Genomic DNA, 14201 nt, shown 5'->3' on the forward strand with positions numbered 1-14201 from the left:
AGAACGTGAAGAACCAGTGGCATCTACATCTACAGAACGTGAAGAACCAATGGCATCTACATCTGCAGAACTTGAAGAACCGGTGGCATCTACATCTGTAGAACGTGAAGAACCAGTGGCATCTACATCTGTAGAACGTGAAGAACCAGTGGCATCTATATCTATGGACTCGCGCAGAGACCCTGGGACTCACTCAGAGACCCTGGGGCGAGGACAGAGACCCACAGACAGAAACCCCGTTACTCACTCACAGAGGGCCCCATAGCCTCACAGAGGGCCATAGACTCACACAGAGACCCGTAAACTCACACAGAGACCCATAGACTCACACAGAGACCCATAGACTCACACAGAGACCCGTAGACTCACACAGACCCGTAGACTCACACAGAGACCCATAGACTCACACAGAGACCCATAGACTCACACAGAGACCCATAGACTCACACAGAGACCCATAGGCTCACACAGAGAACCAGACTCCTCACACAGAGACCCATAGACTCACACAGAGACCCGTAAACTCACACAGAGACCCGTAGACTCACACAGACACCCGTAGACTTACACAGAGACCCGTAGACTCACACAGAGACCCGTAGACTCACACAGAGACCCGTAGACTCCCACAGACCCGTAGACTCACACAGAGACCCGTAGACTCACACAGAGACCCGTAGACTCACACAGAGAACCGTAAACTCACACAGAGACCCAAAGACTACTCACATAGACCCGTAGACTCACACATACACCCGTAGACTCACACAGACCCGTAGAACGTGAAGAACCAGTGGCATCTATATCTATGGACTCGCGCAGAGACCCTGGGACTCACTCAGAGACCCTGGGGCGAGGAGAGACCCACAGACAGAAACCCCGTTACTCACTCACAGAGGGCCCCATAGCCTCACAGAGGGCCATAGACTCACACAGAGACCCGTAAACTCACACTTAAACCCATAGACTCACACAGAGACCCGTAGACTCACACAGACCCGTAGACTCACACAGAGACCCGTAAACTCATACAGAGACCCATAGACTCACACAGAGAACCAGACTCCTCACACAGAGACCCATAGACTCACACAGACACCCGTAGACTCACAGAGACCCATAGACTCACACAGAGACCCGTAGACTCACACAGAGACCCGTAGACTCACACAGACCCGGAGACTCACACAGAGACCCAGACTCCTCACACAGAGACCCGTAGACTCACACAGAGACCCGTAAACTCACACAGAGACCCATAGGCTCACACAGAGACCCGTAGACTCACACAGAGACCCGTAGACTCACACAGAGACCCGTAGACTCACACAGAGACCCATAGACTACTCACATAGAGACCCGTAGACTTACACAGAGACCCATAGACTACTCACACAGAGACCCGTAGACTCACACAGAGACCCGTAGACTCACACAGAGAACCGTAAACTCACACAGAGACCCATAGACTAATCACATAGACCCGTAGACTCACACATACACCCGTAGACTCGCAGAGACCCATAGGCTCACACAGCGAACCACTCCTCACACAGAAACCCATAGACTCACACAGAGACCCGTAGACTCACACAGAGACCCGTAAACTCACACAGAGACCCGTAGACTCACACAGAGTCCCGTAGACGCAGAGACCCGTAAACTCACACAGAGACCCGTAGACTCACACAGACACCCGTAGACTCACACAGAGACCCATAGACTACTCACATAGAGACCCGTAGACTCACATAGAGACCCGTAGACTCACACAGACACCCATAGACTCACACAGACACCCGTAGACTCACACAGAGACCCATAGACTCACACAGAGACCCGTAGACTCACACAGAGACCCGTAGACTCACACAGACCCGTAGACTCACAGAGACCCATAGGCTCACACAGAGAACCAGACTCCTCACACAGAGACCTATAGACTCACACAGACACCCGTAGACTCACACAGAGACCCATAGACTCACACAGAGACCCGTAAACTCAGAGACCCATAGACTAACACAGAGACCCATAGACTCACACAGAGACCCGTAGACTCACACAGAGACCCGTAGACTCACACAGAGACCCGTAAACTCACACAGACACCCGTAGACTCACACAGAGACCCGTAGACTCACACAGAGACCCGTAGACTCACACAGAGACCCGTAGACTCACACAGAGACCCGTAGACTCACACAGAGACCCGTAAACTCACACAGAGACCCGTAGACTCACACAGACACCCGTAGACTCACACAGACACCCGTAGACTTACACAGAGACCCGTAGACTCACACAGACACCCGCAGACTTACACAGAGACCCGTAGACTCACACAGAGACCTGTAGACTCACACAGAGACCCGTAGACTCACACAGACCCGTAGACTCACACAGAGACCCGTAGACTCACACAGAGACCCGTAGACTCACACAGAGACCCGTAGACTCACACAGACCCGTAGACTCACACACAGACCCGTAGACTCACACAGAGACCCATAGACTACTCACAGAGACCCATAGACTACTCACACAGAGACCCATAGACTTACACAGAAACCCATAGACTCACAGACACCCACATACTCAAATAGACGACCCTGGGATTCGCACAAAGATGCCAAGGCGAGGGGGGCAATAGCTTTATTCACGAGCTTCTGGTTATACAGGGGGAGTGGGGGTGTAGAGAAGAGAGGGAGAGCAGTGGAGAGACAAGGGGGAGCATGGGGGAGTAGGGGAGAGATGAGAGTAGGAGGGAGGGTAGAGGAGAGAGATAAGAGTAGGAGGGAGAGAGATGAGAGAGAGTAGGGAACAGAGATGAGAGTAGGGGAGAGAGATAAGAGTAGGAGAGAGATAAGAGTAGGGGAGAGATGAGAGTAGGGGAGAGAGATGAGAGTAGGGGTGAGAGATGAGAGAGTAAGAGGGAGAGTAGGGGTGAGAGATGAGAGTAGGGGAGAGAGGTAAGAGTAGGAGGGAGAGAGATGAGAGTAGGGGACAGAGATGAGAGTAGCGTAGAGTAGGGGAGAGAGATGAGAGAGTCGGGGAAAGAGTAGGGGTGAGAGATGAGACTAGGAGGGAGAGATGAGACAGAGTAGGGGTGAGAGATGAGAGAGTAGGAGGGAGAGTAGGGGAGAGAGATGAGACGAGGGAGAGATGAGAGTAGGGCAGAGCAGGGGACAGATGAGAGAGTAGGGGAGAGAGTAGGGGTGAGAGATGAGAGTAGGGGAGAGTTCAGAGAAAAGGACGGGAGAGAAGATGGGTGGGAGAGTAGCGGGGGGAGAGAGGGGGGGGGGGAGAAATGGCGAGTGAAGTAAGAGAGACGACAGCGAGTAGAGTTTCGCTGTGGAACGGCGTTGCCTCCGCCGTCGGGGAAATCGAGAGCCTGCAACGGCCTCCACGCAAAGTCTCTCGACCCCTGCTCCCCCCCGAAGCTCAACATGCACAGCACACCAACGTAAACTACCACCACCACCATCATCATCACCATCATCAATCTCTACCACCACTATCATCACCATCTCTCCGCCATCGATCACCATCCACCGCCTCGACACGTAGGCCAAACCCCAGGAAACGTCTTAAAAACTTATAAACCAGAGGGAGGAGAGCATTTGTGCTGCAAGAAACACAGATGGGAAAGAGGTGCCTCACAACTTCAAAACAACAACAACAACAAAACACACTTTGTGGGGTAGCGAGGCCTGGGGTTAGCGGAGAGCGTGGGCCGCAAGCGAGCAAGCACGGGGGAGAGAGACCGACCACAGTGGACTACAAGTCAGGGCGTGCGCTGTTCCGCGCGTGTTGTGTGAAGGCTGCACTTGCCAAGCCGCTAGGCCCGGATTCTTAAGAAAGGGCCCAGGCCCTAGGCCCGGGGCTCGTGCCCAGGCCTCATGGCCTAGACTCAAACCCTAGGCCCAGGCTCAGGCCCGTAGGCTCTGGACCTAGGCCCAGGCTCAGGTCCTAGGCCCAGGCCCCAGGCTCAGGTCCTAGGCCCAGGCTCAAACCCTAGGCCCAGGCCCCAGGCTCAGGTCCTAGGCCCAGGCTCAAACCCTAGGCCCAGGCTCAAACCCTAGGCTCCGGACCTAGGCCCAGGCTCAGATCCTAGGCCCAGGCCCTAGGCCCAGGCTCAGGTCCTAGGCCCAGGCTCAGGTCCTAGGCTCAGGTCCTAGGCCCAGGCTCAAACCCTAAGCCCAGCCTCAAAGCCTAGGCTCCGGACCCTAGGCCCAGGCTCAGATCCTAGGCCCAGGCCCTAGGCCCAGGCTCAAATCCTAGGCCCAGGCCCTAGGCCCAGGCTCAGATCCTAGGCCCAGGCCCTAGGCCCAGGCTCAGGCCCTAGGCCCAGGCTCAGGTCCTAGGCCCGGGCCCCAAACACCTCCTAGGCAGTGCTCGGAAAGTTTTCACAGCAACCGCGGCTTTCTAGAGTGTCTGTTATGAGTGTGTGTGTCAGTGTGTATCACTGTGTGTGTGTCAGTGTGTATCACTGTGTGTGTATCTGTGTGTGTCACTGTGTGTATCACTGTGTATGTGTGTCTGTTATGAGTGTGTGTGTGTCAGTGTGTATCACTGTGTGTCTGTTACGAGTGTGTGTGTGTGTGTGTCAGTGTGTGTGTGTCAGTGTGTGCCACTGTGTGTGTGTCTGTGTGTGTGTCAGGGCAGGGAGTTGAGTGTCTGTGTGTGTGTCAGTGTATGCCACTGTGTGTGTGTGTGTCAGTTATGAGTGTGTGTGTCTGTGTGTGTGTCAGTGTGTGTGTGTATCACTGTGTGTGTGTCAGTGTGTGTGTCTGTTATGAGTGTGTGTGTCAGTGTGTGTGCGTATCACTGTGTGTGTATCACTGTGTGTGTGTCAGTGTGTGTGTGTATCACTTTGTGTGTGTGTCAGTGTGTGTGTCAGTGTGTGTGTGTATCACTGTGTGTGTGTATCACTGTGTGTGTGTATCACTGTGTGTGTCAGTGTGTGTGTGTATCACTGTGTGTGTGTATCACTCTGTGTGTGAGTCAGTGTGTGTGTGTATCACTGTGTGTGTGTGTCAGTGTGTGCCACTGTGTGTGGGTCTGTGTGTCAGGGCAGGGAGTTGAGGGTGTCTTGGATGAAGGTGTCCGGGTTTTCGATTTCTTCCAGGATTCCTGCACGCAGACAGATACGGAGAGACAGGGAGACACGGTGAGACACGGTGAGATACAGAGACACGGTGAGACACAGTGAGACAGAGAGACACGGTGAGACACGGTGAGACACAGAGACACAGAGATACGGTGAGACAGAGAGACACGGTGATACATGGTGAGACACAGAGACACGGAGACACGGTGAGACACGGTGAGACACGGAGACACGGTGAGACACGGTGAGACACGGTGAGATACAAAGACATGGTGAGACACGGTGAGATACAGAGACACGGTGAGACACGGTGAGACACAGAGACACGGTGAGACACAGAGACACGGTGAGACACGGTGAGACACAGAGACACGGTGAGACACGGTGAGATACAGAGACACAGTGAGACACGGTGAGACACGGTGAGACACGGAGGAGACACGGAGGAGACACGGGTGAGACACGGGTGAGACACAGAGACACGGTGAGACACAGAGACACGGTGAGACACAGAGACACAGTGAGACACGGTGAGACACGGTGAGACACGGAGGAGACACGGAGGAGACACGGTGAGACACAGAGACACAGAGACACGGTGAGACAGAGACAAGGTGAGATACAGAGACACGGTGAGATACAGAGACACGGTGAGACACGGTGAGACACAGAGACACGGTGAGACACAGAGACACGGTGAGACACAGAGACACGGTGAGACACGGAGGAGACACGGTGAGACAGAGACACAGAGACACGGTGAGACACGGTGAGACACGGTGAGACACAGAGACACGGTGAGACACAGAGACATGGTGAGACACGGAGAGACACGGTGAGACACGATGAGACACAGATACACGGTGAGACACGGTGAGACACAGAGACATGGTGAGACACAGTGAGACACAGAGACATGGTGAGACACAGAGACACGGTGAGACACGGTGAGACACAGAGACATGGTGAGACACGGAGAGACACGGTGAGACACGATGAGACACAGAGACACGGTGAGACACGGTGAGACACAGAGACATGGTGAGACACGGTGAGACACAGAGACATGGTGAGACACAGTGAGACATGGAGAGACACAGAGACACGGTGAGACACAGAGACACGGTGAGACACGGTGAGACACGGAGACACGGTGAGACACAGAGACACGGTGAGATACAGAGACACGGTGAGACACAGAGACACGGTGAGATACAGAGACACGGTGAGACACGGTGAGATACAGAGACACGGTGAGACACGGTGAGAAACAGAGACACGGTGAGACACAGAGACACGGTGAGACACGGTGAGACACAGAGACACGGTGAGACACGGTGAGATACAGAGACACGGTGAGACACGGTGAGACACAGAGACACGGTGAGACACGGTGAGATACAGAGACACGGTGAGACACGGTGAGATACAGAGACACGGTGAGACACGGTGAGATACAGAGACACGGTGAGACACAGTGAGACACGGTGAGATACAGAGACACGGTGAGACACAGAGACATGGTGAGATACAGAGACACAGAGACACGGTGAGACACAGAGACACGGTGAGACACGGTGAGATACAGAGACACGGTGAGACACAGAGACACGGTGAGACACGGTGAGACACGGGGAGACTCCCCCCGTGTCTCCCCTCTCCACCCACCCACCCCCCACCCACCCCAATGCCTCTCCTCGTCCTTCTCTCTCTACGTCCAACCCCGCCCCCCCCTGCCCCCCCCACCCCCCCCTGCCCCCCCCCCACCATGCCCCCCACCCCCGCCCGCACTGACCGGCCGCTCGTGCGAAGGCCGGAAAGCTGTGAGCCACCATGAGGTGGTCCTGCAGGGTACGCAGGGCCCGCTCGGACGCCTCCAGCAGCGCCACGTCGCCCTGACGCACAAACTCCGCTAGGGCAAACGACCAGCCCCCCTCCGCAGTGCTAGGGGGCACCTTCTGCATCCACCACGCGGCGGGGAGAAGGGGGGGGGGGGGGGGTGGAGATAGGGGGGGGGGAGGAGGGGGGGTGGGTCTAGGGGTTAGTGCACGGGGGTGGGGGGCAGATCCTTGGACTCGCGAGGAAACAGGTGGATGGAGTGTCTCAGTGTTGAGCCCAAATGTAGGCGGGCGTCTTCTTCGGTTCCTTCGGTAAAGTCACCACGTAGAATGGGAATGAGGTAATAAATTGATAAAACAAAATGACACAATTGATATTCTATCAATTCATTATTTTATTCTCATTCTACGTGGTGGTGGTGGTGGTGGTGACTTTACCGAAAGAACCAAAGAAGACGAATCATTGCAGTCACGAAAGCTTTAAATAGGCGGGCGTGTTTAAAATAAATAAAACCATCATCACGTCAAAGGATTTGTCCCTCTCTAAACGGGCAGTGAGGCAACCACTGGCAAGGCAATTCGTCGAAATTCACGTCGTGATGCGATTCCCGGTCAAAGCGCGCCATCTAAATGGTGAAATGTGACGGGGGGGGGGGGGGCATTACAGGGGAAAGGTAAAATTTAATTTAATTTAATAATATTCATAGTTTGGCCTTCTTTGGTTCCTTCGGTAAAGTCACCACGTGGAATGAGAATAAAATAACAAAGTAAAACAATAAAATTCTCGCGACGCTCCGGCCACAAGGCAAAGCGGCCTTCTTCGGGTGAAAGGAGCACCTCAATACTCTGACAAGTGCGCTGTTTTTTGAGTTGTGTGACGCCTTTTGGCCTCTTCTGGTCCAACACCAGTGGAGACTAAAGGGCTCTAAGAAAAGCCGTCTCGGGTGTGGACCAATCAAATTCAAGGACAGTGCCAATATTATTATCAGTTGTCTCTTTTGTTTGCATTTTGACTGCTTGTGTTGTGGTCATTGCAAACATGATGCCTTGAATAAAGGTGTCAGTTTTTGTGCCAGTTAAAAGGGGTAAAAACCTATTCCCATATCTTGTTTCTGGCAAAGGAGGTCTCATAAAGGAACAGAACCGCTGGGGACGACAGAGCTGCAATGAACGCTGCAAAAATTGGCGGCGTCTTTTTAAGCTGGTTGAGAGAAGTGAGGCACCTTGACGGAGGGGGGTTTACGTATCAAACAGGAGGATTTAGCATAGAAACAGTTGAGGGATTAGCTTGTTACTGGTCACAGAAATAGCTACGTTAAAGTCAAAGCCTGCACATCCACAGAGGCACCTGGTACAAATCAAACGGGAGAATTTAGCATTGAAATAACTGAGGGATTAGCTTGTGACCGGGTCGCAGAAATGGGTACGTTAAAGTCAAAGCCTGCACATCCACAGAGGCACCTAGGACAAATAAAACAGGAGAATTTAGCATTGAAATAACTGAGGGATTAGCTTGTGACTGGTTCACCGAAATAGCTACGTTAAAATCAAAGCCTGCACATCCACAGAAGCACCTAGTACAAATCAAACAGGAGAATTTAGCATTGAAATAGCTGAGGGAGTAGCTTGTGACTGGTTCACAGAAATTGCTACGTTAAATACTCTTTGGTTCTATTGGGTAAAGTCACGTAGGTGAAAATAAAATAACAAAAAATCACGACGTTTCGGCCACAACACAAGCGGCCTTCATCAGGTGAAGGGACGAGACTGTCTGGAGGACAGCGCTGGAGTGGGAGAAGCCACGCTCAGATCACGACCTTGACAAAGGAATTAGCATATAATTTAGCATTGAAATGGCTGAGTGATTAGCTTGTGACTGGTTCACAGAAATAGCTACGTTAAAGTCAAAGCCTGCACATCCACAGAGGCACCTAGTGCACGGACGCCACGGGGGCTGCAACAACTCAACTATCAGGCACGAACGCCTTCAATCGAAATAACAGTCGGGACAAGTTCGGCCGTACTTTGCCCGTGTCCGAGTTAGGGTCCACTGTCGAAGGTTAGGTAGCTCGTGGGTTCATGGCTAACGGTCGCGGGGTTCCGGTGATGGATTGACGGTCCGTCGGCACGGGGGAATGGTTTAACGGGGAATGGTTTAATGGGGGAATGGTTTAACGGGGGAATGGTTTAACGGGGAATGGTTCAACGGGGGAATGGTTTAACGGGGGAATGGTTTAACGGGGAATGGTTTAACGGGGAATGGTTTAACGGGCAAATGGTTTAACGGGGGAATGGTTTAACGGGGAATGGTTCAACGGGGGAATGGTTTAACGGGGGAATGGTTTAACGGGGAATGGTTTAACGGGGAATGGTTTAACGTGGAATGGTTTAACGGGGGAATGGTTTAACGGGGAATGGTTTAACGGGGAATGGTTTAACGGGGAATGGTTTAACGGGGAAATGGTTTAACGGGGAATGGTTTAACGGGGGAATGGTTTAACGGGGAATGGTTTAACGGGGAATGGTTTAACGGGGAATGGTTTAACGGGGAATGGTTTAACGGGGAATGGTTTAACGGGGAATGGTTTAACGGGGGAATGGTTTAACGGGGGAATGGTTTAACGTGGAATGGTTTAACGTGGAATGGTTTAACGGGGAATGGTTTAACGGGGGAATGGTTTAACGGGGAATGGTTTAACGGGGAATGGTTTAACGGGGGAATGGTTTAACGGGGAATGGTTTAACGTGGAATGGTTTAACGGGGAATGGTTTAGCGGGGAATGGTTTAACGGGGAATGGTTTAACGGGGAATGGTTTAACGGGGGAATGGTTTAACGGGGGAATGGTTTAACGGGGAATGGTTTAACGGGGAATGGTTTCACGGGGAATGGTTTCACGGGGAATGGTTTAACGGGGGAATGGTTTAACGGGGAATGGTTTAACGGGGGAATGGTTTAACGGGGGAATGGTTTAACGGGGAATGGTTTAACGGGGGAATGGTTTAACGGGGAATGGTTTAACGGGGAATGGTTTAACGGGGGAATGGTTTAACGGGGGAATGATTTAACGGGGAATGGTTTAACGGGGAATGGTTTAACGGGGAATGGTTTAGCGGGGAATGGTTTAACGGGGAATGGTTTAGCGGGCACGGGTTAACGGTTTGACGGTCAATGTGTCTTGCCGCTCACCTTGAACATGGCGTAGAGGAGCTCCACCATGCCCCAGAAGAGCAGAGCGTGCTTGTAGATGGAATAGTCCTTCTCCGTCTTGTCCGCCAGGCTGCACAAAGACAGAGACACACACACACACACAACGAGACACACGTTATACACACCCATCAACTCACCCACCCACTCAGCAACCCACCCAGTCACTCACTCATCAACCCACCCACCCATTCATCAACCCACCCACCCACTCACTCATCAACCCACCCACCCACCCACTCAGCAACCCACCCACTCACTCATCAACCCACCCACTCACTCATCAACCCACCCACTCACTCATCAACCCACCCACTCACTCATCAACCCACCCACTCACTCATCAACCCACCCACTCACTCATCAACCCACCCACCCACTCATCAACCCACCCACCCACTCACTCATCAACCCACCCACTCACTCATCAACCCACCCGCCCACCCACCCATCCACCCACCCACTCACCCATCAACCCACCCACCCACTCATCCACCCACCCACTCACCCATCAACCCACCCACTCATCAACCCACCCACCCACTCATTAACCCACCCACCCACTCATCAACTCACCCACCCACTCATCAACTCACCCACCCACTCATCAACCCACCCACTCACTCATCAACCCACCCACCCACTCACCCATCAACCCACCCACCCACCCACTCATCAACCCACCCACCCACTCATCAACCCACCCACCCACCCACTCACTCACCCATCAACCCACCCACTCACCCACCCACCCACTCATCAACCCACCCAACCTTTCCCCCCACCCACCCACCACACCCCCCCACCCCCCCCACCACACCACCACCACCACCCCACACCCACCCACCACCACCCCCCACACCCACCGTGCCACGCCCCCAGGAGCGACGTGCCGGGCGTGCGCCACCACGAGGAGCCTCCGCAGGGCGGTGACGCGGTGGCGACGCCATCGCTCCGGCGGCACCACGTGCAGCGCCATCACGGCCAGGTAGAGGGGCCCCTCCACCTCGAAGGAGCTCTCCACCCAGCGCTCGCGCCCGCCAGCACCGCCAGCACCGCCGGCACCGCCGTCGGCAAACAGCGCTTCCACGGCCTTCTCCTCGCGAGAGACGGCGCGGGTCCTGCGTGCCGGAGTGACGAGGGCGGTGAACGGCATCGCCGGCGGTGAACGGCATCGCCGGCGGGGGCGGCGGCGGCATCGGCGACGTCATCGGCGTCGTCATCATCACTACCCTCGTCATCGTCAGTCGCTACCCATCGACATCGCCACTACCATCGTCATCATCGTCACTACCATCATCATCATCATCGTCATCGTCACTACCATCATCATCGTCACTACCATCATCACTACCATCATCATCAATCACTACCATCGACATCGTCACTACCATCGTCATCGTCATCATCGTCACTACCATCATCATCATCGTCACTGCCATCATCATCATCGTCACTGCCATCATCATCATCACTACCATCATCATCATCATCATCAATCACTACCATCGACATCGTCACTACCCTCATCATCATCATCACTACCATCATCGACATCGTCACTACCCTCGTCATCATCAGTCGCTACCCATCGACATCGCCACTACCATCGTCATCATCGTCACTACCATCATCATCATCATCGTCACTACCATCATCATCGTCACTACCATCATCACTACCATCATCATCATCATCATCAATCACTACCATCGACATCGTCACTACCATCGTCATCGTCATCATCGTCACTACCATCATCATCATCGTCACTACCATCATCATCATCGTCACTGCCATCATCATCATCGTCACTGCCATCATCATCATCACTACCATCATCATCATCATCAATCACTACCATCGACATCATCACTACCCTCATCATCATCGTCGTCACTACCATCATCATCGTCGTCACTACCATTATCATCACTACCATCATCATGCATCATCGTCACTATCATCATCATCATCAATCACTACCATCGACATCATCACTACCCTCATCATCATCGTCGTCACTACCATCATCATCGTCGTCACTACCATTATCATCACTACCATCATCATCCATCATCGTCACTATCATCATCATCATCAATCACTACCATCGATATCACCACTACCATCATCATCATCGTCACTACCATCACCACTACCACCTTCATCAATCACTACCATTGACATCATCACTACCATCATCATCATCAATCACTACCATCGACATCATCACTACCCTCATCATCATCATCGTCGTCACTACCCTCATCGTCACTACCATCATCATCTTCACTAACACCACCACCACTCGCAATCTCCACCCATCCTCCACTCTGCACAAACTCCTCTCCTGCCTCTCTCCCCCATCTCTCTCCCCATCACTCTCTCCCCCATCTCTCTATCCCCCATCTCTCTCTCCCCCATCTCTCTCTCCATCTCTCCCCCATCTCTCCCCCATCTCTCTATCCCCCATGTCTCTCCCCCCATCTCTCTCATCCCATCTCTCTCTCCCCCATCTCTCTCTCCCATCTCTCCCCATCTCTCACCCATCTCTCTCCCATCTCTCTCTCCCATCTCTCTCCCATCTCTCTCCCATCTCTCTCTCCCCATCTCTCTCTCCATCTCTCTCCCCATCTCTCTCCCCCATCTCTCTCCCCATCTCTCTCTCCCCCATCTCTCTCCCCATGTCTCTCCCCATCACTCTCCCCCCCATCTCTCTCTCCCATCTCTCCCCCATCTCTCACCCATCTCTCCCATCTCTCTCTCCATCTCTCTCCCCATCTCTCTCCCCCCATCTCTCTCCCCTATGTGCTCTCCCCATCACTCTCCCCCCCCATCTCTCTCTCCCCCATGTCTCTCCTCCATCTCTCTCATCCCACCTCTCTCTCCCCCATCTCTCTCTCCCATCTCTCCCCCATCTCTCTCTCCCCCATCTCTCTCCCATCTCTCTCCCCCTGTCTCTCCCCCATCTCTCTCTCCCATCTCTCTCTCCCCATCTCTCTCCCCATCCTCTCATCCCATCTCTCTCTCCCCCATCTCTCTCTCCCCCATCTCTCTATCCCCCATGTCTCTCCCCCATCTCTCTCATCCCATCTCTCTCTCCCCATCTCTCTCTCCCACTCTCCCCCATCTCTCACCCATGCTCTCTCCCATCTCTCTCTCCCATCTCTCTCCCCCATCTCTCTCCCATCTCTCTCCCATCTCTCTCTCCCATCTCTCTCTCCATCTCTCTCCCCATCTCTCTCCCCCATCTCTCTCCCCATCTCTCTCTCCCCCATTCTCTCTCCCCATGTCTCTCCCCATCACTCTCCCCCCATCTCTCTCTCCCATCTCTCCCCCATCTCTCACCCATCTCTCTCCCATCTCATCTCTCCATCTCTTCTCCCCATCTCTCTCCCCCATCTCTCTCCCCATCTCTCTCTCCCCCATCTCTCTCCCCATGTCTCTCCCCCCCATCTCTCTCTCCCCCATGTCTCTCCTCCATCTCTCTCATCCCATCTCTCTCTCCCCCATCTCTCTCTCCCCCATCTCTCTCTCCCATCTCTCTCTCCCCCATCTCTCTCCCCATCTCTCTCTCCCCCATGTCTCTCCCCCATCTCTCTCTCCCCATCTCTCTCCCCATCTCTCTCATCCCATCTCTCTCTCCCCCATCTCTCTCTCCCCCATCTCTCTATCCCCCATGTCTCTCCCCCATCTCTCTCATCCCATCTCTCTCCCCCATCTCTCTCTCTCCCATCTCTCCCCATCTCTCACCCATCTCTCTCCCATCTCTCTCTCCCATCTCTCTCCCCCATCTCTCTCCCCATCTCTCTCCCATCTCTCTCTCCATCTCTCTCTCCATCTCTCTCCCCATCTCTCTCCCCCATCTCTCTCCCCATCTCTCTCTCCCCCATCTCTCTCCCCATGTCTCTCCCCATCACTCTCCCCCCATCTCTCTCTCCCATCTCTCCACATCTCTCACCCATCTCTCTCCATCTCTCTCTCCATCTCTCTCCCCATCTCTCTCCCCCATCTCTCTCCCCATCTCTCTCTCCCCCATCT

At 53.7% G+C, this 14201-nt stretch overlaps 1 protein-coding gene across 1 annotated transcript in view; it reads right to left on the reverse strand.

The window, feature by feature from the left end:
* Positions 1 to 2630: 2630 nt before the first annotated feature.
* The window catches only part of LOC116937404 (E3 ubiquitin-protein ligase UBR4), a gene marked incomplete at its 5' end in the record, with an annotated part of 266747 nt that continues 255176 nt past the window's right edge, over positions 2631 to 14201 (reverse strand). Inside the window, 4 exon segments of the mRNA XM_076058468.1 lie at positions 2631 to 5136; positions 6909 to 7071; positions 10140 to 10230; positions 11024 to 11278. Coding sequence (XP_075914583.1) covers positions 5072 to 5136; positions 6909 to 7071; positions 10140 to 10230; positions 11024 to 11278 — 574 coding nt within the window.

This window comes from Petromyzon marinus (genome assembly GCF_048934315.1).
Source record: "Petromyzon marinus isolate PM22_M1 ecotype Great Lakes invasive population chromosome 75 unlocalized genomic scaffold, UKy_Petmar_22M1.pri1.0 chr75_unloc.2, whole genome shotgun sequence".
Lineage (NCBI taxonomy): Eukaryota > Metazoa > Chordata > Hyperoartia > Petromyzontiformes > Petromyzontidae > Petromyzon > Petromyzon marinus.